General features: G+C 45.7%; 1 protein-coding gene across 1 annotated transcript in view; it reads left to right on the plus strand.

The window, feature by feature from the left end:
• Glrx3 (glutaredoxin 3) overlaps positions 1-19,542 on the plus strand; it is a 39,702-nt gene extending 20,160 nt beyond the window's left edge. Inside the window, exons 5-11 of the mRNA XM_042701433.1 lie at positions 5,441-5,613; positions 6,091-6,152; positions 8,670-8,727; positions 11,264-11,316; positions 12,724-12,763; positions 12,849-12,941; positions 19,283-19,542. Coding sequence (XP_042557367.1) covers positions 5,441-5,613; positions 6,091-6,152; positions 8,670-8,727; positions 11,264-11,316; positions 12,724-12,763; positions 12,849-12,941; positions 19,283-19,333 — 530 coding nt within the window. The 3' untranslated portion in view covers positions 19,334-19,542. The remainder of the gene's footprint in view (positions 1-5,440; positions 5,614-6,090; positions 6,153-8,669; positions 8,728-11,263; positions 11,317-12,723; positions 12,764-12,848; positions 12,942-19,282) is intronic.
• Positions 19,543-24,823: the final 5,281 nt, after the last annotated feature.

The following is a 24,823-nucleotide window of genomic DNA, read 5'->3' on the forward strand; positions in this document are numbered from 1 at the left end:
ATGTTTGTAATTTGGTCCTTAAGTAAGTTTTAGAGTTATTTGACCCCTCTGGTATTGTGTTTATGTTGTTTTCTTTTTTACTGTGCTTACTACAGCAGTATTATGCTGCATAATTGAACACTTAATGCCTTTTGATGATTCTGTTGAGACTCTTAAGAATATTTGTTTCAGCTGCATGGGAGGGAATTTATTAAGGTAGGTGGTAATAAAATTGGGTATGCTATTGATATGATTACTACTTGTCCAGGGTGACTTTATAAAAATAGCCAGGCTCCCAATATAAATTTAATTCTAAGTTCCTTCCTATGTAGTTATCAAATGACACATTAAGTTCTCAACCAGCCAACTTTGAACAACAAAATTTCATGATCAGTTCTGCTGTAAAAGATGAAGAAATGATTTCTTAGTTTTGACTGAAAAATTTCCTGGTCAGAATCTTCCGTACCAGACTGTGATCACTGTTTCGGTATTTTAAAGCTGCTAGAGTTAACTAAAGGAAGCAGTAGACAGTCCCCAGGTGGCATTGTTACTTTATTTTTAATGTTTACCTTCTATCAGACTTGAAAATTCTTTCTGGTACTTTGTGAGCTAGTCTACTAGGAGGTCTTGTCTAGTGGATTTTATTCAGTGCCTTCATTCCAGTGAAATGGAATGGTAAAGTGTGGTAAGCCTGCATGACAGATTGAACAGGGGGAAGACAGTCTTAAGACAGTCCTCTCTTCTTATTGTCCAACAATAGCATTCGTTAGCCTTTTCTAATAACCTAGTGAACTTGACAAGCAACAAAATTGAAGCTTGGAGAAATTCCACTTAGGCAGCAGAGAAGTAGGGGTGTTGGAAAGTACCCTGTCAGTTCCAGCTCAGCCCTACCTCTCTTAGTAATGGGGTTCAACTCTGGTACCTCCTTGTGCAAATCTAGTTCTTTCCGGGGATGATGGGTGAATCTAGTCTTGGAGAGCCTTTTCAGTGCAGATGTTATATAATTATAAACTGAATTTGTAAATTTGTTTTTATTGGCTCTGGGGATTGAACCAGGCCTCAGTTGTCAAAGCAAGTGCTCTCTTACTTGAACCGTGATCTTACTCCTTGGATGCATTTTTTTAAACTAATTTACTGTTAATATAGAGGTGTTGTACAGAGGGATTACACGAGTCGGGTAATGACATTTCCTTCCGTAAAAGGTCTTCTGTTCCCTCATTCTTTCCCGTTTGTCTCCACCTATAAATTGTATAGTTCATTTTCATTCATGTCCAGTGACACTGCTCCACTGCTACATTTTTTTTTTTTGGGTCTGGTCGTTGGGCCTGAACTCTGGGCCTGGGCGCTGTCCATCAGCTCTTCAGCTCAAGGCTAGCACTCTACCACTTGAGCCACAGTGCCACTTCCAGCTTTTTTCTTTTTGTTATGTGGTGCTGAGGAATCGAACTCAGGGCCTCATGCATGCAAGGCAAGCGCTCTACCACTGAGTCACCTTCCCAGCCCCTGCTGCATATTTTCACACTTTTTCCTTGGGTTCTGTATCTTTCCCCCACACTGCCAAAGATAGACACTTGACCTATGATGTATTTTTTTAGCCTTTTTTCTTTTTGGCTGGTCCTCAGCCTGGGTGCTGCCCCTGAGCTTTTGCGCTCAAGGCTAGCTCTCTACCACTCGAGCCACAGCTCCACTCTGCTATTTTTGTGGTTAGAGAGTCTCACAGACTTTCTTGTCCAGGCTGACTTCAAACAGCAATCCTCAGATCTCAGCTTCTTGAGTAGCTAGGATAATGGGTGTGAGCCATCAATGCCCTGCTATTTTTTCCATTAATTCTGTGAGTAATGTTTAGTCTGCATGAATAATCAAGAATAAAAAAAGCAACTTTTAAACATATCAGAGCAAACTGAAAAGCAGGGTATTACAGACATGTGGGTAATAGAAGAAATTATTAGGAAACTAAAGATTTTGATTTAACAGAGCAGTTTCTTCAGGTGCTTGTCTTATTTTTTATACCTTTTATAACTATTTTGAATAGACTTTTCTGCTTCATGATCGTTTAGTTTCTTTTACATGTCTTTCTACCTACATAGAGACTAAATAAGTCACTTTAGGGTATTGATATCTTGAAGTATCTACTAAGGATCATTTGGAAACCATTTCCCTGTCTCTGCTGTGCCCCTTTCTTCCCTGATGCTGCTCTGATGCTGTTTCCCTTTTCTGTGTGCACTGCTGCACAAACGTCACTTACAAGCAGCTTTCTGCAGGGAACATGCCTGCTGCTATGTCTTTTGGAGTTGTTTTTGCTTCTCTGTTGGCATTTGAGAGACGAGTGTAGGCAAGCCCTCTTCCAGAGTTCAGAGTTCAGTTTGAAAGCATGGCTGTCAGGAACACTGCTTTGCTCCCTTGGGGTGTTCATTGTGGACTGAAGTTGTGCTTTGTTTTGGAATTACTGGCCCCTGCCTTTCTGTTGGTCAGAAAAATATGAATGAATAACATTTAAATATCTTGTGTAGGGAACCATGAAAGCTGTTTCCAGAGCCTATGGTGGAACCTGCACAGGCTGCAGCTGCACCTGCTTTATCTTCTGTTTCTGGGATCTGCCTGCAGTCATATAGTATATTATGAGCCTACATATTGAGAGGGTCTTAGACATCAGAGACCTTCACCCTCTTCCATGCTTCTTGAGAATAGGAAAAGAGAAGGTGCTTATGTTTGAGGAAGAGTTTCTAGAAGTGTTGAGGTGTCTGTTTCTCTAAACAGACTGCTTATACAGGTTAGTTATCAGGGAATTCTTGTCACTGTTATAGTTAAAGCTTGTAGCAAAGCAGAAGGTGCCTGCCTGACCACAAGTTTCTCCTGCAGTGAGTAGTCTACCTTGGGTTGACACAGAAAGCATATCAAGTACAGAAATATTCTTACGATATTTATTGCTGTGCCAGTTAGGCTTGTTATTCATGTCATGAGTGGAAATGACTGCAGATAGAAATGGTGATTCTGTCACTTAAACATGATTTTTGTATTTTTAAATGTGTTTATTCATACATGTATTTTCTTCAAGAGTATAAATATTTTGTTGTTAGAAAAAAGCTTTTTTACTACTTTATCCTTAAGCGTAACATTTTCAGTCTGCCACTTTAACCCTTAAAAATGAAACAGTACCAATCAATCTTTCTAGTCTGCATGTAATTGCCTAAAGCTAAACAAACTAAAGCTTTTTCTCAGCCAGTTACAGTAGAAATGAGTTAATATATTGGCAGCAGAATAACCATCAGCAATCACCCGTTAGCTGTTTACTAATGAACTCCCAGATGAATGAGAAAATCTCAGAATCAGTGTTTTACTTCAGGCTGTACATGAACTTAACATTCTAGTTGTAGGAAAAGCAACTTACATGCTAGATAATAAATACCAGGGTCACATTTCACAAATGCCCGTCTATAATGTGTTGTAGATCTGTGCTTAGTAGTAGCTGTAGTTTTGGATGGCTGTAGGTAAAGCCATTGTAGTTAATCTTATGCTGGATTTTATGATTTGATTTAAAAGTAATTGCTGATTTTGTTAAGTCTTAGCTGAATTTTGAATCTGAAGAATAGATTATTTTCCAGTGAGTTATGACTGTGTTTGAGAAGAAGAGTATTTGAAAAATAATTGGCAAAAATTAGCTTAGGGAAAGAAAAATATCCCTTTTTCGGACTAGACTAATAGGTTTATAAAAGACTGATTCACATTGTTATTCTTCGGTACTAATGTCATAATAACAATGTCAAAAGAGTACAGAACAAAAATATGTCAAAAGCATAATAAAATCATAGAACATAAAGTCACTGTAGTATAGTAAAAAAAATTACATTATGTACTTTAGGGGATGTAAATAGTTTTAGAAAAGAAACTGTCAAGTGAAGTCATAGGATGAAAAAGAATACTGTCAGTCTATTGACAGTTCATATGTAACAGTACATTGTAAGGTGCAGTGTACTCTACCTATTTTATGCTGGAGAGAACTCAGTCCTTCAGTTCTAATTCATTCTACGAAGAGGTGGCACAGGTCATATCTTAACTCAGGAATTGGTACATAAGCTGTGGGAACTACACAGTTGGTTTTCAGAGTGGTTGTTGGCAGAGTGTGTATGGGCAGGAAACTCCGGGACACTCATCTTCAGTTAACTTTTCCTAAAAGCTGGGAATGGTAAAGTGCTAGCTCTGTCTGTCTCTTTCTCTAGTGGTAAAGTGCTAGCTTTGAGCTCTCCCTCTCCCTTCTCTCCCCCTGCTCCCCCCCCCCCCTCCCTTTCCCTCCCTATCTCCCCCTCTTCCCCCTGTCCCCCCTCTTTCCCTCTCTCCCTTTTTCCTTCTCTCTTCCTTGCTCTCTCTTCCTCCTTCCTCCTCCTTCCCACTTTCCCCTCTCTCCCCCAAACCTGTGCACAGAAGCTCAGGGACACATCCAAACCAAAAATCCTGTTGTCAAGTGTTTTCTTCCACCCAAGGGCTTCATGCCTCTTTTGGCCAGTAATGTTTGACCTTCTACTATAAACAGGAGTGTTCCTAATAATGAAGAGCAACTTTGATAAACATACACACACATTTTTTTTTAAACTCATAATTAGTTATCTTAACTACATAGGAGGCTAAGATTTGAGGGTCATGGTTCAAAGCAGCCCAGGTAGGAAAGTTTGTGAAACTCTTATCTCTAATCTCTTATCTCTAATAAACTACCAAGAAAGCTGGAAGTGGAGCTGTGGCTCAAGCTAGTAGAATACTAGCCTTGAGCAAAAGAAGCTCAAGAAGGGGCTGGGAAGGTGGCTCAGTGGTAGAGTGCTTGCTTGGCATGCATGAAGCCCTGGGTGTGATACCTCAGCACCACATAAGCAGAAAAAGCTGGAAGTGGCGCTATGGCTCAAGGGGTAGAGCACTATGCTAACCTTGAGCTGAAGAGCTGAGGTACAGCACCCAGGCCCAGAGTTCAGGCCCCACAAATGACAAAAAAAAAAGGCAGCTAGACCCTGGATTCAAGCCTCAGGACTGGGCGTGGGAGGGAAGATGTATTAGGTTATATCTGAACATATACTATCAAATGAAGATTTATTTTTTCTTTACATAGTGTTCGGCTATACTTTATTTATTAATTTTGGTCAGTCATGGGGCTTGAACTTGGCTCGGGCACTGTCTCGTAGCTTTTTTGCTCAGGGCTAGTGCTCTACTAGACACGTGGAGCCATAGCACTATTTCCTGGTGGCTAATTGGAGAGTCTCACGGACTTTCCTGCTCAGGCTGGCTTTGAACCCTGTTATCAGATTTCAGCCTCCTAAATAGCTAGCAATACAGGTGTCAGGGGGTGAGCCTCTGGTGCCTGGCTTCAGCTATACTTGTAAATGACAAAATAGAGGCAAGCCTCTGTTCACTAATGTGTCCTCTGAATTAATTTGTATATGTGTATATAAGAGTTACTATTTTCTTGTTCTGTACACAGGTTTCAGTAAGCAGATCGTGGAAATTCTTCACAAACATAACATTCAGTTTAGCAGTTTTGATATCCTCTCAGATGAAGAAGTTCGGCAAGGGCTCAAAACTTATTCCAATTGGCCTACCTATCCTCAGCTCTATGTTTCCGGAGAGCTCATAGGAGGACTTGATATAATTAAGGTTGGTGTTGAGAAGCCTTTATCTTATAGAGAAATAATATGTTTAAAGCATACTTTTTAAGTGTTTTAAAGTACACATTTCTTGCCGGGCGCCAGTGGCTCACGCCTATAATCCTAGCTACTCATGAGGCTGAGATCTGAGGATCCTGGTTCAAAGCTAGCCTTGGCACAAAAGTCCATGAGACTCTTATCTCCAGTAAACCACTCAGAAAACTGGAAGTGGCGCTGTGGCTCAAGTGGTAGAGTGCTAGCCTTGAGCTGAAGAGCTGAGGGACAGCGCCTAGGCCCAGAGTTCAAGCCCCGTAACTGACCCCCCCCCCCAAAAAAAAATACACATTTCTTATGATTGTACCTTTACCAGTGTAACCCAGAATAAAAACACAGTATTTTGGATTTTTGGACTGTATGCTACATCATGGGATGGTCAAGGTGATTTGTTATAAAATTATTCTTAAACTGACAAGTGTCTGTATTTCAGGAGCTAGAAGCATCTGAAGAACTAGATACAATTTGCCCCAAAGCTCCCAAATTAGAGGAAAGGTAAGTGTTAGTTAAAAAAGATTTTTTTAAATCTTCAGTTTTGTGTTGTTTATTCTAAATGAAGATCAAGGATTTGGTGTTTGCATGTCCTGGGTCATGTTTGTGTGGTTTAGTACATGTAGTTATAGAAATCTGAGAAGGTCTAATTTGGACTAGAAAAATTTTAGCACCAGCCTAATGATTGTGAGGAGAATATTTTTTGCTGTTACAGAAATGTTTCAGTGGATTGACTGCTTTGGTTCTCTGGATTTGGGAGGCAGAATCCCATTGAGTTCTGCTCATTGGCACACGTGTGCTTTCTTGTACTACCTCAAAGGTATTACCTTAGAGCCCTTGAGTTTCACACTTGTGAAAAGCTAATGCTATGTGTATTATGCTTTCCAGCAGCTGTGAGTGCTTCATATTACCTTTTCAAGCCATGGTAATTTAGAATGCATGCAGATTTTGGAAATTTTATATCTTTATTCTTTTTTTTTTTTGTCTGTTGTGGGGCTTGAACTCTGGACCTGAGCGCTGTCCCTCAGCTCTTCAGCTCTTCAGCTCAAGGCGAGCGCTCTACCATTTGAGCTACAGAACCACTTCCGGTTTTCTTGTTTATTGGAGATAAGAGTTTCACGGACTTTGCTGCCAGGGCTGGCTTTGAACCGAGATCCTCAGATCTCAGCTTCCTGAGTAGCTAGGATTACAGGCGTGAGCCACCGGTGCCCCGGCTTCTTTATTCTTATATTCTTATACTCTATATTTTAGTTTTAGGAGAACTTATCTTGTAGAAATTTTGGACTTTGGCATTTATAGAGACTTAGATTTCCCTTGTAATAAATATAAATTAGAGGCTTAAGAAAGAATTCACTTTGACAGTTACCAGCACCTCGGCTATTCATTGTTGGTACTTGGGTTTGTAAGATTAACCTCCCTCTTGTAATTCTCTTGCTATGTAACCTTTTGAGAATTTCCAAAAGTGTTCAATTATTTGTCCATGATAAACTAATTCTTAGAAGTAGCATTCCATGTACATCAGACTGACTTTTGGTACCACCCTTTCCCCAGTGCGTTATACCCTTCCCTGCCTTTTAAATAATGAGAACGTGATGATTCATTTGGACTAAGAAGTCCTTTCCTGTAGTCTGGCTGTGTCCTGTGGGCTCCCTTGGCTTGTAGAGGCTGTGTGGACTCCATGGGCAGCTATGCCTTTGATGTGCCTGGATGTACTATTCATGTACCCTCCTCTGTTGATATCTTTCTACTACTCTGTTTCTTTATCCTCATCTGACCTTTCTAATGTGCTGCTTCTAAATCTGTTCTTGTAGACACTGTAGGACAACTGGTAGTGTTATGTAGAAAGCAGAATTCAATATATTTTTGAGGGCTGGGAAGTTGGCTCAGTGGTAGAAGCGCTTGCCTTGCATGCCTGAGGCCCTAGGTTCTATTCCTCAGCACCACATAAGCAAAAGGAAAAAAGCTGGAAGTGGTGCTGTGGCTCAAGTGGTGGAGCGCTAGCCTTGAGCTGAAGAGCTGAGGGACAGCGCCCAGGCCAGAGTTCAGGCCCCACGACCGGACCACCCCCCCCCCCCCCCCCCAAATAAAAATAAAAAAATATTTTTTTTTTTTGAGCAGTAACTTAATGGGCTCTTAGTGAACAAAGTTTGCGGCTGATGTCCTATGTTTTGAACCGTACAGAGTGGTCTGTGGATCCAGCTGACAGGCTCCTAGTGAGCAGAGTGTATCCTTGTCAGCATAAGGTTGGTCTATGGATCTAGATAGTTGGTTACTTGGATCTGGGCTAGCATCACACTTCTGTGTCTCCTGCTGTTTTTCCAAGAAGGAGCTTATCCTCTTCTGGAAGTGTGCCTTCTCAGGTGCTTAGTTGCATGTACCAACTTTTTTCTATAGGGAGATTTGGAGCTGTGGCTTGTCTGTAGCCATGGAGAGTGAGTAGAAGATGCTGGAACAACCCAGTGTCCCACCCTGACTTTCCTGAGATTTGGTCCAAATGCAGATAGTTAAAATTCCTGACAGAAAGTTAGATTATGCTGTTCAGTGGGTGGTGTAAAATATGGATGAGAATACTGATGTTAGCAGCAAGCTTTAATGGACAGTCTAATACTTTACATTTTTACTCTCTAGGCCTGCCCTGTGAGCATTGTACAGTGCCGTGATGGGAGCAGGGCTTACTGATCTTGCTCAGGAAATTCTGCCTGGGCTCAATATATAGGCCTCCTATTGAACAATTCCTTACTGAATTGGTTATTATTATTTTTTTTTAGTGCTGTGAGTTGATGGGCTTAAATTGCAACTTGAAGGAACATTCGTCGCCTTAAAAGCCATATTGTGTTTTACAGTGGCTTGGGGAGAGAATGAAATAAAGGAAAATGTCAATGCATTTGCTTGTTTAATACCACTCAAAGCTGTGAACTATCTTCCTGCTATCCCTCAAATATGTATGCTACTCATGAAGCGGAGCAAAAGTGGTGTTTAATAATTGAGCTGAGCCATTTCATATCAATTTTCTCTCTTTAGGCTCAAAATGCTGACGAATAAAGCTTCTGTGATGCTCTTTATGAAAGGAAACAAACAGGTAAAAAACTCAAAAATGGTTTTATTTGTAATTTCTTTTGATGTTAACGTCTGCAACAAGGGGACAGTTAAATCTTCTTTTCCTAGCTTTAGCTAGTGAAGCTGTAGTGCTATCAGGAAGTTATCCAGGCCTTAATTGGTGCTTATGGAGATCAAACAAAGTAATCTACATTTTGCTTGGCTTTATCATCAACATCTCAGCAGGGTGCATTTTTCTGTTGCCAAACTTTGTCAGCTAAAGTGGTCAACATGTTTAACCCTTTGCAGTTCTCTAAGTTGCCACTCTATTACTCTTCCTTTGAGTGCAGGACCTATTGCAGAGAACCAGGTAGGGCTCTGGTTCTTGCCCCTAGATCAGCCCAGTGCAAGTGTCCACAGTGGTAAGTAAACCATGGCCACAGTCCACTGGGAGTGTCTGGTGACTGAGGAAAACTGTCATTCATTCTGACTTGTAACAGGATGGTTCTTGTAACTTTTGGATGAAACTTTTTTTTTTTTTTTTGCGGGGGGGAGTCTGGTCATGGGGCCTGAACTCTGGGCCTCGGCACTGTACCTCAGCTCTTCAGCTCAAGGCTAGCACTCTACCACTTGAGTGACAGCACCACTTCCGGCTTTTTTTTTTCTCTGCTTATGTGGTACTGAGGAATGGAACCCAGGGCCTCATGCATGCAAGGCAAGTGCTCTACCACTGAGCTACCTTCCCAGCCCATTATTTGTTTTTTTTTTAAACTTCCAGGGAGGGTGGAAGTGGTAGGGTTCATTGTTGCATTTCCATACATTTACAGTATATTCCAATCAGTCTCATCCCCTTTTGTGTTTTGGTTGTTCATGGGGCTTGAACTCAGGGCCTGGGTGCTATCCATGAGCTCTTTTGCTCAAGGTTAGTGCTCTGCCACTTCGAGCCACAGTGCCACTTCTGGTTTTCTGGTGGTTCATGGAGATAAAGAGTCTCACCGACTTTCCTGCCTGGGCTGACTTGGAACCACAATCCTCAGAGCCTCCTGAATAGCTAGGATTACAGGTGTGAGCCACCAGCACCTGGCTGTCACCCCTTCTCACCATGTTCCTTTCCCAAGCAAATCTTACCATGCTGTTTTCACAGTTTTAAGCAATCTGTTGGAAGTACATTTTGATTTTGGATCATTTTGAATATTTAGTTTGGTAGATCACTTGCACTGATAGTTTGAGCAAAATTATTTTTTGGGTGGAGATTTTAGTGGCAATTTCCAAAGCTAGGCTTATCATTTGTACTGTGCAGTTTTCATGTTAACTTTACTAAGTTCTTTGCTGCTTTTTCAGGTAGGAAAGCAGGACAGAATTTGGGCTCTTTTTGAGGTGAAGCAGATAGAATGAGGATACTTTGTTGTCCTTACCACTCCAAGATTTTTTGGGCATGTAGCTGAACCACCCAGAGCTTCAATTTGTGCTTTTGTAAATAGAGATCAGTAATAATAATTCACAGGTTGTGAGAACCAAGTTATCCTAAATTTGGAAGTAAGTATTACTAAATGAGACTTATTAGTTAATATAACTAGGTAATGTAACCCGTATATGAGTTCTTTCTAACGCATTTATTAAAAACAATTTAGTAGTTTCTAGAAATGACAGGGTGACTTTTGTACAGTGGTTTAGGGAATACTTTTCCTTTTTTCCCCTCAGTATTGTTTTTTTTTTTTTTTTTGCTAAGCATGCGCTCTACCACTTGAGTCATACCTTTAATCCCTGAGTACAGTCTTATTTTTGACATTTCTTTTTTATGAAACCCAGAAAGATTTAGTATATTTTGGAAAGATCAGCACTATTAAAACACTTAAAAGGTTTATGTGGTGTCAGTTTGCTGGGATTTAGAGGTTATGTGGAATGGGAAAAACCAAAAACAGAAAGACCTTTAAGATTTCTAGAACCTCAGAGTTTTGGTGCCCTATACTGCAAAGATAAATTTAAAAAGTGGGGTTAGAATCCACTAGGAAAACATGAAAATAATGATTATCTTAACTATTACAAAAAGATGAAATGAATTATTATTAGTTAGTGTAACTTAAGAAATGACATTGTAGCTGAGCCACTAGTGGCTCACACCTGTAATCCTAGCTACTCAGGAGGCTAAGATCTAAGAATCTTAGATGGTTTAAAGCTAGCCTGGGCAGAAAAGCCTTTGAGATGCTTATCTCCAATAAACTATTCCGAAAAAAACAGAAGTGGTGCTGTGGCTCAAGTAGTAGAGTGCTAGCCTTGAGCAAAATAAGCCCAGGGACAGCACCCTGGCCCTGAGTTCAAGCCTCAGGATTGACAAAAAAGTGACATTGAGTGAGTCTCAGTAGAAGAAACTTAAGGCTTGACTTGGACTTTTTGACCAGTGTTTTATAAGTTTGTGGGTTACGAGTCTGGGTGATGTCCTGGTTGTCCATACAAGAGGTTGGGGGGAGGTGGGTAACAAGGTTGAGCTGAATAGTTACCCTGCAGGCCGACAAGACATGAGAGCTATAGCCATGCCAGTTGGGACATAGAAAAAAATGTAATTTGTTTTTTTGATTTAGGAAGCAAAATGTGGATTCAGCAAACAAATTCTGGAAATACTAAATGGTACTGGGTATGTAACTATTGTTTTCAACTAGTGTATGTAAGACGGTCCAGCTTAAGTTCTACAGTGGATGCTTAGTGTCTGCCTATACATACATACATTTTGTGTGCATTTTGTTCTGATGTTTTGTGAATGTTTTAATCTAATACGTCTGGTTGTTCTTCTCACCATTTATTAAGGACATTACAGGTCAATGTATTGTAGGTTTTAAAATTTTATTTAAAAAAAAAAGTATACTTACTCTATAAACACATAACGAGGCTCATAACCGGATGTGAGAGTCATCAATCATCTTGAGTCACAGTACTCCTGAGTTTGATCTAGATGATGGAGTTTAGAACAACCACATAGGGTCTGGGAATGTGGCTTAGTGGTAGAGTGTCTGCCTAGCATGCATGAAGCCCTGGGTTCAATTCCTCAGAACCACATAAACAGAAAAAGCAGGAAGTAGCTCTGTGGCTCAAGTGGTAGAGTGCTAGCCTTGAGCAAAAGAAGCTCAGGGACAGTGCCCAGCCCGAGTTCAAGTCCCAGGACTGGCAAAACAACTCCCCCAAAAACAACAACAAACTACTTACTTAGAGATACTTAGCTCATGTTTGGATTTTCATCTGCTTTTGCTTATTTCTATTCTTTGTTTCTTGATTTCTTTTTAAATTAAAAGTATTTTCTCTTTGGAGCTTGAACTAGGTTAGCCTGCTCAATGAAGTTATAGATCTTCAAAATATGATAGTACTCTTTTTAGTACAGTTTTGGAGACAGAAAAGCAAAAAACAGTTAATTTCTTCTGCTGACTATGATACTTCAGGAGAAAAGAGATGGCTTACTGGGGTTGTGGCCTCAAGGCCTCTCTTTCACCCATTTGGTGGTGGAAAGGATGCTGGCTTGTTTGTGGTCTTTTTTCCTGGTTCTGGACCTGAGTCTTAAAGTCAGGGCCTAGACACTTGTCCCTGTGTTTTTGTGCTCAAGGCTGGCTGAGATTCTACCACTTGATCCACAGCTCTGCTCTGTTTCTGGATTTTCTTGGTGGTTAATTAGAGATAAGAGTCTCAGGGACTTTGCTGCCCCAGCTGGCTTCAAACCAAGATCCTCAAATCTCAGCCTCTTAGTAGCTGGGATTATAGATGTAAGCCACCCCGACACCTGGCTGTGGTCTTTTTTTTTTTTTTTTTTTTCCTTTAGGGAAAAAAAAGTTCTTTCTTTAAGAAAAACTTGCTAACCTCTGGTCTAGAGAAAAATAGATAGAAATGACTTATTCTGTGTAGTACCAGGCAGATTCCAGATTTAAAAAATACTCCATTGGTTTGCTGTAAATGTTGTTAGCAGTGGTTTCCTTTCACTGTTTTGGAAACAGTGAACAGGTTTTACAATTTTTTGTTTAAAACGGTATTTATTAAAATGTGTTCTCCTTTTTTGTAGTGTGGAATATGAAACATTTGACATTTTGGAGGATGAAGAAGTAAGTTCTGGCTTTTCTGTTTCATTGTTTTAGCTTTAATCTGGGGGTCTAGAGGAAGGTCTCAGGGCTCCTGTGTTTTCTTTAGGTGCGGCAAGGATTAAAAACATTTTCAAACTGGCCGACATACCCTCAGCTGTATGTGAAAGGGGAGCTTGTTGGAGGGTTGGACATTGTAAAGGTAAGGCCTGTGCATCTGCTCCCTTAAAGACGGTCACCTCACATTGAATGGGACCCTCATTCCTCTACCTTCACTCAATCTCTTCTGTCATTCTGCCTGTCTGTGCATACTTCCTGTAGTTCAGACCTTCCTCAGCTCTGAGCTAGTGCTGGCCAGCATTCACCTTCTGCACTGGCTTTCCAGATGACTTGTGGCTGCAGCCAGGCTCATAACCCACTCTGCAGGAAGCCTGCGGGAGCTCACCTCCCTGGTTCCTCCGTGGTGCCTGCCAGTCATCCTGTGCTTTCTCGGCAATGGATTTCCTGGCATAATCTGTAGTTAGGTTATCTGGGCTCCAGGGCCCAACTTTCCTGTACATACATGGATTCTTTTAGCCAGAGCATGTTTGTCCTCCTGAAATTGTGATCCTTGGTTTTTATGTTTCTTTCTCACTTCCTTGTGCCATTGCTTTTCCTCTTTTTTTTTTTTTGGGTCCGGTCGTGGGGCCTGAACTCTGGCCTGGGCGCTGTCCCTCAGCTCAAGGCTAGTGCTCTACCACTTGAGCCACAGTGTCACTTCTGGCTTTTTTTTTCTGCTTATGTGGTGTTGAGGAATCGAACCCAGGGCCTCATGCATGCAAGGCAAGCGCTCTACCACTGAGCCACCTTCCCAGCCCTGCTTTTCCTCTTTCACTTGCACTTGGGTTTGAGGATGAGGAGCTAGAACTCATAGGCAGGAGGCTGGAGTCTCTGCACTTACCTTTACCCTGACCTCGCCTGCTGTGCCATGACAGGGCCAGTGGGGGAGGGTGGGTGGAGCATTACCAGCATTTGAACTTGGAGCTTCTCGCTTGGTGGACAGGTGTTCTACAACTTGAGCCAACTTCTAACCCCTTTTGCTTTGGTTGTTTTTTGAGATAGGGTCTCACAATTTGCCTGGGCTGCTCTGGGTCCCGATACTCCCTCTCTCTTTCCTTCCTCCCCCTGTACCTGGGATGATGTTCACAGCCCTTTCTCTGAGACGGCGGTAGGGAGCTCTCACAAACGCTGTTTTTTGTTTTTTCGTTGCTCTGACTGGCCCAGCGCCAGAGTCGTCGTTGTCTCAGACTCCCATGTGGCTGGGGTGGCAGGCAAGCAGCACTGGCCCAACTATTGGTTGAGATGGGACCTCACACACTTTGCCCAGGCTGCCTGGGAGCTGAGCCTTCCAAGTAGTGAGGCGGCGGTCCTGAGCGTCTGCTTCTGGCAGGGCTCTTGGCGTGTTTAGAGAGAATACTGTTTCTTATGGATTTTTGACTCTTTGGTGCCCTGTGTGTTTTATAATTAAGTAATTGTACAAAGAGGTTTCACTTCAAGTCAGATTATGAGTACAATGCATCTTTTATTTATTTTTATTTTTTTTATTTTTAGTTTGTTGGTTGTGAGGCCTGAACTTGGCCTGGGTGCTGTCCCTCAGCTCTTCAACTCAAGGCTAGTGCTCTGCCACTTGAGCCATAGTGCCACTTCCAGCTTTTTCTGCTTCTGTGGTGCTGAGGAGTCGAACCCAGGGCCTCATGCGTGCGAGGCCAGCGCTCTACCACTGAGCCACCTCCCCAGCCCCACACAGTGCATCTTAATTAGTCTCATCCTCCCATCATTTGCCCTTCTTTTCTAATCCCCAATTGTGGGATTTTTTTTTGTATCAATTGTTTTTTTTTTTAATTTCATTTTTATTGTGAAAATACTGTACAGAGGGGTTATAATTACATGGGCAAGATAATGAGTACATTTCTTTTTTTTTTTTTTTTTGGGTCCGGTCGAGGGGCCTGAACTCTGGGCCTGGGCGCTGTCCCTCAGCTCTTCAGCTCAAGGCTAGCGCTCTACCACTTGAGCCACAGCACCACTTCCGGCTTTTTTCTTTTTGCTTATGTGGTGCTGAGGAATCGAACCCAGGGCCTCAGGCATGCAAGGCAAGCACTTTACCACTGAGCCAACTTCCCAGCCCCAATGAGTACATTTCTTATCAAGCATTGTAGCCTCCTCCTTTGTTTCCCCTTCCCATCCCTTCCCAGCCTTCTCCCGCCCCCCCACCCAATCCTCCCCCCACCCACTCAATCCTCCTCCCCCCTCCCCCTCCAAAGTTGTAAAATTCGTTTCGACATAATGGGATTTTGTTTTTGATTTTGTGCTGGTCCTGAGGCTTGAACTCAGGGCCTTGGGTGCTGTCCCTGAGCTTTTTATGCTCAAGGCTGGCGCTTTACCACTTGAGCCCCAGCTCCATTTCCATTTTTTTTGGTAATTACAAGTCTTGTAGACTTTCCTTCCTTGCCAGGCTTCAAACCACAATCCTCAATCTCAGCCTCCTGAGTAGCTAGGATTACATGTGTGAGATACCAGCACCCAGTCATTGTGGGTATTCATTTTTGTGCCAGTCCTGGGGCTTGAACTCAGGGGCTGGATACTATCCCTGAGATTTTTTGCTCAAAGCTGGTGCTCTACCACTTGAGCCACAGCTTTACTTTTTACTTCAATTGGAGGTGAGAGTCTCACAGACTTTCTTGCCTGGGTTGCTGGAAACCGATCCTCTGGTCTTAGCCTCTTGTATAGGAACAGCTAGGATTACAGGCTTGAGCCACTTGTCCCTTGCTCCTTCACTGTATTTTAAATGAATGTGACACAAAAGGAGAACCCTGCCTGTCAGCTAGCATCTGTGCTAGTCCTCTAACTGGGGGCTTTGGTAGCTTAGAACACTCTTGCCCCACTGTGGCCCACCCTGGCAGCGAAGGAAGTGGCAGGGGTTCAGTGGAGGGACTGAGTAGGAATTCTGGGTCTGACCAGTGTGAATGGAGGTCAGGTTGCTTCTCTAGGGCAGCAAGCTTCCTCTGTCCTTCCTCCTCCTCCTTAGGCCTCCTCCCTCAGGCTTTCAGACCTTCTTCAGACCCTCCTCCTCCCTCAGAACCTTCTCTTCCTCACACTTTCTTCCTTTTCCCTCAGACCTTCCTTAGACCTTCCTGCTCCCCAAGACCTCCTCTTCCTTCCTCGGACTTTCCTCCTGCCTGCTTGGCAGGGCTTCTCAGATCTGATGTGGAAAACAAGAAGTAGCTCTTGGAGTTACATTGTGGAATCAGTTTTCAACACACAGCACTGGGAAGGCGCTTTGCAGAGAGCTGCGGTGATGGCGTGTTTGCACAGTCTCTTGTGTCCTTGACGGTGCAGGCTAACTCGTCGTCCTGCTGCTGTTGCTGCACCCGTACCAGATTTGTTCCCTGTTGTGCTGGGGTTAATGTCACTTGAAACAAACCAGTGAGTCAGTGGTTTCATTCCTAGAGAAAAAGGATGTTTAATACTATTAAAGCTTTTGAATAGCCCTGAAGCATCAAAAATAGATCTGCATTTGTTATTTATAAAAGTATCTTACTTTTGTAAGACACACTGTCTTTCAACCCCAAATTCTCTTGAGCCTGTTTTTGTCTGAATGTTTTATAGTCTGTACCTTGGCCACTGGTAACTCTTGGGAAGATGCAATCAATAAATCTCATTGAATTTGAAAGCTAAGCTGTGTGAGTTCTTAGGTATATAGCAGGGTGTTCGTGTTGCCTGCTTAGAAAACATGTACATTTGGAAATTTTGTGGTATTATTAACTATTTTCCTTGCTAAGATTCCTGGGATTGACTGTTAGGTTGCTGATTGGTTACTTAAGAGACCATTTTTTATGTTGGGTTCAGTTAGAACATGTCCCAGATGAGCTAATTCTGGCTGGCCTCTGGAGCACCGAGTGCATTTTGTTGACTGGATAAATGGGTGGCCATGCTCGTAAGCCTGCGGCCCTGAGAAGAATGCTCCTCACATGTGCTCACTGAGCTCCTCTTTGCTGCGGGGAGGGGCAGTCCATCCAGGCACTGCACTGGGCGTGTGGGCTGGAGCAAGGGGCCATGGAGGACGTGTGGATTAGTCACTGCTGCCTCGTGGCCCGCATGGTGCTGACTGAGCTGCTCCTCGCTGAAGCTCAGGGTGCTGCGTGCCCTGCTTTGGTATGCCTTGTACACCCTCAGCTGCCCCACTCCTAATGCAGAAAGCACAGGTGTGCACAAGTCTCAGAGATGTGTAGCTGTGTGGTGCTCCACAGCTAGTTAGTCCTGGAGTTGGCCTCACCCCTGAACTACACAGGCAACTTGTCTTCAGAAAACCCTCCTGGGTCTATTAGGGCAAGAGGATTTTTTAAAAAAAACCTGGGGTTTGAACTCAGGGCCTCTTACAATCACTTGGCTTTCTTGCTCACTGCTGGTGCTCTCTCTCTTGAGCCATGCCTCCAGTCCTGCTTTTTTGCTGCTTAATTGGAGGTAGAATCTTGTAGACTTCTACATAGGCTGGCTTCAAACTGCAGTCCTCCCTAGTAGCTAGAAACAACCAGGCCCTGGCTGGAAGTCTCCTTTTTAATACAAGGTAGCAGATCTCAAGGTAATGAAGGTTTTGTAATGGCCAGATCATGTCCATTTGCTTTCATTGTGTAGATTTTAGTGGTTCTGCTGGTTGATTTTTATGCTGGTTAGTGATAACAAGGGTCTTAACAAGCAACTCACATTTAGATTTTGTTGTCATGTAGAAACTTTGTTTTACTTGATGGTTTTTACTAGGAAAAATAGGAGTGAAAAGTGGAGAGCCTGTCTGCTTTTGGTTTGGTAGCTCTTCTTAGATTTTTCTGCCTGGGCTGGAAGAAGCTGACCCTCTTGCCTTAGTCCCCCAAATGGTTGGGACCTACAGTACAGGTGTGTATGGCTTTGCCTGGCTGCTTCCCTCGTTTCTCCTTTTCCCCCTCCCCTCTCCTTCCCTCCCTTCTTCCCTCCCTCCTTCCCTTCTTTCTTCTTTCGCCTTCCTTTTCCTTCCCTTTCCTTCCTTTGCACTACTGGAGTTTGAGCTCAGGGCCTTACACTTGCTAGGCTGGTAAGGATACTGCTGAGCTATGCCTCCAGCCCTGTTTTTCACTGGTTGCTTTTGGAATAGGGTCTTGCTTCTGACACTAGCATGCTCCTGAGCCCTACTCTGTCTGTTTTAGGCCTTCTGTAGCGGATGTGCTCACAAGGCTGTGCCACTGCATCCAGCTTCCCTGCTGTGGAGATGAAGTCTCATTGACTTCCGCTAGGGCTGGCCCCCATGTGCCGTCCTGCCCACCTAGTCTTGGCCTTCAGTGTCACTGGGGGTGGCGGACTGCCCAGCTGTGGGATGAGAAGTGATCCTGTGGCCCTTTCTGCCTAGAGTTGCTGCCCTTTCATGCTCAGCTTCCCATGTTGCTGGTGCCTAGCTTACACATATTTGAGGTAGACTCTTGTATTTTGCCCGTGCCAGCTTGGGCTTTGGTCCTCCCATTTTATGATTTCTTGTGTATTTGGGATGACAGGTCCCTAATACCATGCCCATCCATCCATCCATCCATCCATCCATCCATCCATCCATCCATCTACCTACCTACCTACCTACCTACCTACCTACCTACCTACCTACCTACCTACCTATCTATTTTTGTCAGTTTTGGGGCTTGAACTCTGGGCCTGGGTGCTGTCCCTCAGCTCTTCAGCTCAGGGTGAGCGCTCTACCACTTGAGCCACAGCACCACTTCCGGTTTTCTGAGTGGTTTATTGGAGATAAGAGTCTCACGGACTTTCCTGTCCCAGCTGGCTTTGAACCGCAATCCTCAGATCTCAACCCCCTATTAGTTAGGATTACAGGAGTGAGCCACTGGCAGCGCCCAGCCTTTTTTGTCTAGTCTCACAGACATTTTTTCCTTTGCTGGTCTCGAACTGTGAGCCCTGCAAACTCAGCCTCATGTGTGACTGGGGTGACAGGTGTCCTCTGGCTCACCAGCTGCGGATTGAGTTGGAGGTCCCTCATGAACTTTTGCTCAGGTTAGCCTTAAACTGCCATCTTTCTGATTGCTAGGATTACAGGCGTAAACCACTGTCATATGGTTTGTCTTAAATGGCTTCTGGCCTTTATGTTTTCCCTGGCACTTCAGTTTTTCCTGAGCTGTACATGTGTTCCCAGGCTGTGAAGTATTGCAGTATGCCGGGTCCATGAGAGGCAGCAGGAATAGACTGTGATGTTTGTGGAGTACTGTCACCATTGCTTCAATCTTAGCCTTGCATGCCAGTCCCTCTCTCCCTTATTTACTGCTGTAACTTACATAGAGGACTTAAGTTACAGCAATACATTGTCCTGTTTGCGGAAGAAGTCTTGGTTTTAGAATACTGCTTAAAATAGTTTCCAAAGTCTTATAGATTGAGTGTTCCTTCTGGTTTTCAGATATAGATTAGATATGAGCCATGATTGTTTAAAGCCATGATTGTTGAGATGCTTTTTGATATATATGCATATGTTTTTGTTTTTAGGAGCTGAAAGAAAATGGTGAATTGCTGCCTGTACTGAGAGGAGAAAATTAATAAATGTTAAATGCAGTATCCACCTCTTGCAAGAATTATTTAACTACAACGGAGCAGTTTATGATTCAGTCCTCAGAAGTGGACTAAGAATAAAAAAATGCTTCTTACCAAGTTATGCTTTGTGAATTTCACAAGGTTGTGTTAAATAAATGTATGTTACATTTTTTCCACCTAATGAATGCAATAAATATCTTCAAATTGAATGAAAAGTATTATGTGTAAGAAAGTGTTGTTGAATGTGTGATGGCTGTAGTTAACCCTTATAAATTTGTTTCTTAACACGTGGTCCTCTTGCAGCTGTTAATGAAGAATCCTCAGAAAATGGAGAACTGACAGAGCCGGGTGCACAGCAGTCTGCGGCAGCACAGGTCCCAGCCCAATGGCTCCCCTCACTGGCCAAAGATCTCCTTACAGCCTTGGGAAGATTCAGCTGAGACGTGAGCTGGTGTGAGCTGGTCTGAGCTGGGCTGTGGTGAAATTGCGGAGGCAGCACAGGCTGGCTGCCGTTCGGCCTCCTGGCAGAAAGCATGGGGACCACATAGCCGAGCCTCTGCGGAAAAGTGCGTCCACAGGGCAGGTCTCAGCCAGCACTGGATCAGGATGCCCGGAAGGATGGGCAGCCGTGACAGACGGCAGTTTGTCTCGTTAGTTTGTTGTATGCATCACACTTTATGCATTGTAACGGACATCTTGACTTAGCAATAGCTTAGAAACAGATGCCTGCCGAGACTTCTCCGGTGCGGGCTGAGGTCTGCGCTCGCACCCAGTGGTCGCTGTCCTTGTCTGTGTATGTTCAGAAACACAATACAGCCAGCTCTTCTCCCCCAGGCTGCCCCCTGCTGTCACGGTAGAAGCAGGGGGCACACAAGTCTGAAAGTGGCTGTGGCCTGCTTTCTCATGGGGATGAGGAGGCCTGTGACGGGGGTTTGCTGGCCTTCAGGTGTGGATAAAGCTCTTAAGAACTCTTTCCCTTAAAACGAAGCTTTTATAATACAGATGAAAATTAACAGTTAACTCAGATTTTACAGTTTTTGACTTAGATTTGTGTGAATCATGGAGAAATAATGTTTTTGTGAGTTCATTTCAAGATGAAATTGTACATAGCTTTTTATGAGTTTATCTGTTTATGCATCCAGTCTGTCTTGTTTTCTACCTACTCACTTTTAGTTCACCTTGTTTTAACTATCATAGATTTGATAAACTAGTGCATTCAAAATGTGTAACTTTTAATCAGTGTCTGCTTCCAGTCTGGGAAACATTGATGTGGCCAGAGGCCGAGGCGCTGAATCGTAGGAAGGCCGCTGCCCTCTGTTGTATGACTCAGCCTCTGCCGAGGGTCAGGATGGCCGTCAGAGTTGGTGGGGGTGGCCACTGTGTCCTGCATGGAAGTTGGCTTGTACTTTTCATCTCCTCAACTCTACTCTTAGCTCCAAGGTCGTGACGGGTCAGAGGGGTGACAGACACACTTGTAAAAGTGCTGGTGGATAAACTTTGGGACAGCCAAGAGATCTTGAAAGTACAAGTGTCAGATGCACTTGAACTTCCCCTATCAAGTTTCAAATGAGTCTCCAAATGGAATTCTCTTACGTTTTTTAATTCTAGAGAAACTTGTTCCAAGCATTTGAGGAATTCGTTTACTTACAAGATGCTGCTGTTCCTGGGGCTTTAGCTCAGTGCAAGGGCACTCGGCAAGTGCAAGGCCCTGACTTCTGTCCTCAGATCTGGAAAAAGACGCTGGATGTTCACTGCTGCATGCGTCCACTGTGGATTGTTGCATATGCCACACTGTGGCTTGTTTGCTGCATGCGCCATGCATGCTTGTTTGCTGGGGGGTGCAGCTTCCATGTAGGCGCTGTGTAGATAGTGGCCCACTTGGTGTGAATACACTTCAGTGCTGGATGCGGGAGCCATGGAGCGGACTGCGAGCGTCCAACCTTGAAGACCTAAGGAATTGTCTAGACTTGTGTGGCCTTTTGAGAGCAGTGTCCTGAGCTGCCTAGCACAGATGGCACTGGATAGAGGCTCAGGGGAGACCTGGCCCCTCTCCCGCTTGGTCTGCCATGGGAGACCAGCCTCTGCCCACAGGGAGCCCTTCTTAGAAGCCAGAGTGGCCTCAGAAGGACTGTTGATGCCTGGCTGTAGGCTTGGGTCTGCAGCTCCCCCTGCAGAGAAGGGTTCTCGGCTACAGAAATGGCCCTTCACCACAAACCCTCTCTGCTGTGCCTTGCAATAAGAAATGAGTCTACAGAAAGCCAGGGACAGACTGCATAGTTAAGTGGTAAGGAGTTGGGATGGGGCTGGGGCTCCTGTTGGGGACTGTGACCCCCATACCTGCAATGTGCTCTCCCCGGGGTGGTCACCACCTGACGCAGTCAAGTGGCTCTTTGTATGGTCTGAGGGCCGGTTTAGAGACAGCCGCCCTGTAGGAGCGTGTGTGGAAACTTCCTGTGGCCAGCTTACTTCTCCCTCAGGAAGGAAGGGAAAACCTACCCACCACAGGAAGGCTTTAATAAATTAGGAGAGAAAGCTCTCTTGTTTTTGGCCTCTTGTTTTTGTTATTGTTTGGTTGGTCATGGGGCTTCAACTCTGGGCTTGGGCACTGTCCCTCAGCTCTTCAGCTCAAGGCAAGTGCTCTACTGCTTGAGCCACAGCGCCACTTCTGGTTTTCTAGTGGTTTATTGGAGGTAAGAGTCTCATGGATTTTCCTGCCCGGGCTGGCTTTGAACTGTGATTCTCATATCTCAGCCTCTTGAGTAGTTAGGATTACAGGTGTGAGCCACTGGCACCTGTCAACTTTAATTTTGGTGGTCCTGGGACTTAAACTCTGGGCCTAGGCACTGTTCCACTTTGAGCTACAGTGCTGCTTCCCTGTTTTGGCCTCTTGACAGGAACAGGGAAATCCAGTTCTCCAAATAGAGCCCTTCTGTGTGGGCCAGAGCCTGGCTGCTCCCTGCTGCTTCCCTGCCCCCTGCCGGCCACTTCGCACATTGCAGCTGGCAGGGCCAAAGGGAAACTAGGGAGAAGGGCTCTGGGGCTGCCTGTCTTCCCAGCCCCCTCCTGCTCCACCCCCAGGCCAAAGTCATTTCCTGGGAATGGAGTCAGTGCCCCTCTCTCTCTGGACGCCACCTCCCTCTTCCTCGGGGCAGCTGCCCCCCCTCCCCCCAACACCTGCTCTCCCTGCAGTTCTCACCTGTGGGGATATTTTAAATCTGGATTTCCATTCCTGGCTTCCTGGTGAGCAGGAAGCTGGCTCACTAGACACTGAGGCTGTCTCCGCCTGTCTGGACAGTTTGGAAGATGCCAGTTGAGCTGGCTTTACTCACAGGCAGCCTGGGAGCAAGGTTCCAAAGTGAGGAGCTGAGGTTTGAACCCAGGCCCTGCAGCCCTGCTCTGGGAACTGACTGAAGCGCCGTGGGACACCGCACAAGAGATCTCGGTGTGTGCTGCGCTGTAGCTGCCCCTGGGCCTTGGGTTAGGAGGAGCATGGCTGTCCCCAAGATCTGTAACTCGGCGGCTGCACGGCCCCCGCTGTCCCGTCAGGGTCCTCTGGTAGGTGGCGGTCATTCGGTGGGTTGTGGCAGCAGCATGTTTTGTGTGAGGACTTGGGTCCCCACGTGAACTCTAGAGGGAGAACCTGCCCTCGGCTGTGTGTGTGTGTGGGTGGTCGTGGGGGCTTCCGTCTTCCTCCTCATGTCTACCTCCTGCCCAGAGCCCAGCCTGGGGACATTGGCGAAGACCGGAGGTTCGGTGACTCGCAGGAATTAAAGTAGTTTTTATGCTACTGCTCCACGTTTGCCTAAACAAGCCATGATGGCTTAAAGGGAAAGCAGGAGCCTGGCCTGGGTGAGCCCCACCTCCACCCCTTCCGCCTGCGCTTCTGCGGCCTTCACTTGAGGTTTCGGGGAAGATTCCAGGGCGCAAGGCCTCGGTGGGGCGGGTAGGGAGGAAGTCCCGCATGGTTTGGGAGCACGCCGCGGGCTGGCTTGTTTGCTGGTCTTCCTCATGCGGGGAGGGCCGTGTCCTGGCACCATGAGATGCCCCTGACGGGCAAGGTGCCCGTCTTACGGAGGGTCCAGCCAGGATGGCCCTGGCCCCCAGAGCTAGGCTGTTGGCAGGGCGGCCTGCCCCGGCGGCGTCCCTCCGCCGTCCTGTGCGTCCTGAGGCCCTCACAGCAAGCAGGCACACTGCCCCTGGGACCATGACCGGGGAGGCAGTCTGGGCCCGCCCCTCTTGGTGCTTGACAGCTGGGCGGTGGCTGTCCAGCTCTGCTTCCAGACAGGAGCCGGCTGCGCGGTGGGGCCCGCGTGCCCGCGGTGCCAGCTGTGTGCACGGCGGCCCTGGTGTCCACAGAGCGCCCGGGAGCTGATGAATAAAGCGTTTCCTCGCAGTCTCTTGTCGTGCTTGTGAGTGTCTGTGCTGTGTGGGTCAAGAAAATTAAAAATCTCAATCACTGACTTGAACGTTCTCTTTCTTTACAGTGTGTAGCGACAACTGCAAATGCAAGTGAGCTGGTGTGGAGTAGAGTAACCTGTGCACGGGTGGTCTGTGCGTGCATTGCTATCTTGTCACTTGTGCAGGAAGCTGCCTGGCCTGCCGTGTGCCCAGTGCCCTGCCCCTGCGATGAGAGCTGCGGGGCTCTGGGTCCTGGGCCCAGGAGGTGGGCGCATGAGGGTGCAGGTGGGGGCGGCCAGGTGGGACGTGGAGGCTACCTCTACTGGAAGTGCCCCCGGCCAGCATGGCCGCTGGGCTGGCGCCCTCTCTCACCAGTAGGTGTGAGTGTGAGTGTGAGCTCAGGACCCTCCTGGGGCACGGCGAGCACTTCCTGCCCACTGCTGGTGAAGGGCAGTCCCGGGTCACACTAGGAAATGCAGTTCAGAGCTAAGAACTTTGAGGTGGTGGGCAGCACGCACCAGGCCAATGGAGGGTCCGGTTTGAGGCTGTCTGGGAGTGCTGCTCCCTAGTGTGTGGCCTGGACAATGCTTGTGGGGGTTGAGGCTGTGGAGGTCTGGAGATTTCTATAGAAGCAGCCCTTGTTTAACCTGTCTCACACAGCACCTCCCCAAGCCTAACCTAACCTGGGTTCACTGGAGACGCCTGAGCCAGCTGCATGCGTCCCTGGCAGGACATGCTTCCTGTCGCATGATGAGAGCTGCATGCATCCCTGGCAGGACATGCTTCCCTTCACATGCTGAGCCAGCTGCATGCATCCCTGGCAGGACATGCTTCCCATCGCATGCTGAGCTGGCTGCATGCGCCCCTGGCAGGACATGCTTCCCGTCGCATGCTGAGCCGGCTGCATGCGCCCCTGGCAGGACATGCTTCCCATCGCATGCTGAGTGAGCTGCATGCATCCCTGACAGGACATGCTTCCCATCGCATCTGGACCGGCTGCATGCGTCCCTGGCAGGACATGCTTCCCATCGCATGCTGAACCGGCTGCATGCGTCCCTGGCAGGACATGCTTCCCTTCGCATGCTGAGCCAGCTGTAT

Source organism: Dipodomys spectabilis, unplaced genomic scaffold (assembly GCF_019054845.1).
Source record: "Dipodomys spectabilis isolate Male_0828 unplaced genomic scaffold, ASM1905484v1 ptg000289l, whole genome shotgun sequence".
In the NCBI taxonomy this organism is placed as follows: domain Eukaryota; kingdom Metazoa; phylum Chordata; class Mammalia; order Rodentia; family Heteromyidae; genus Dipodomys; species Dipodomys spectabilis.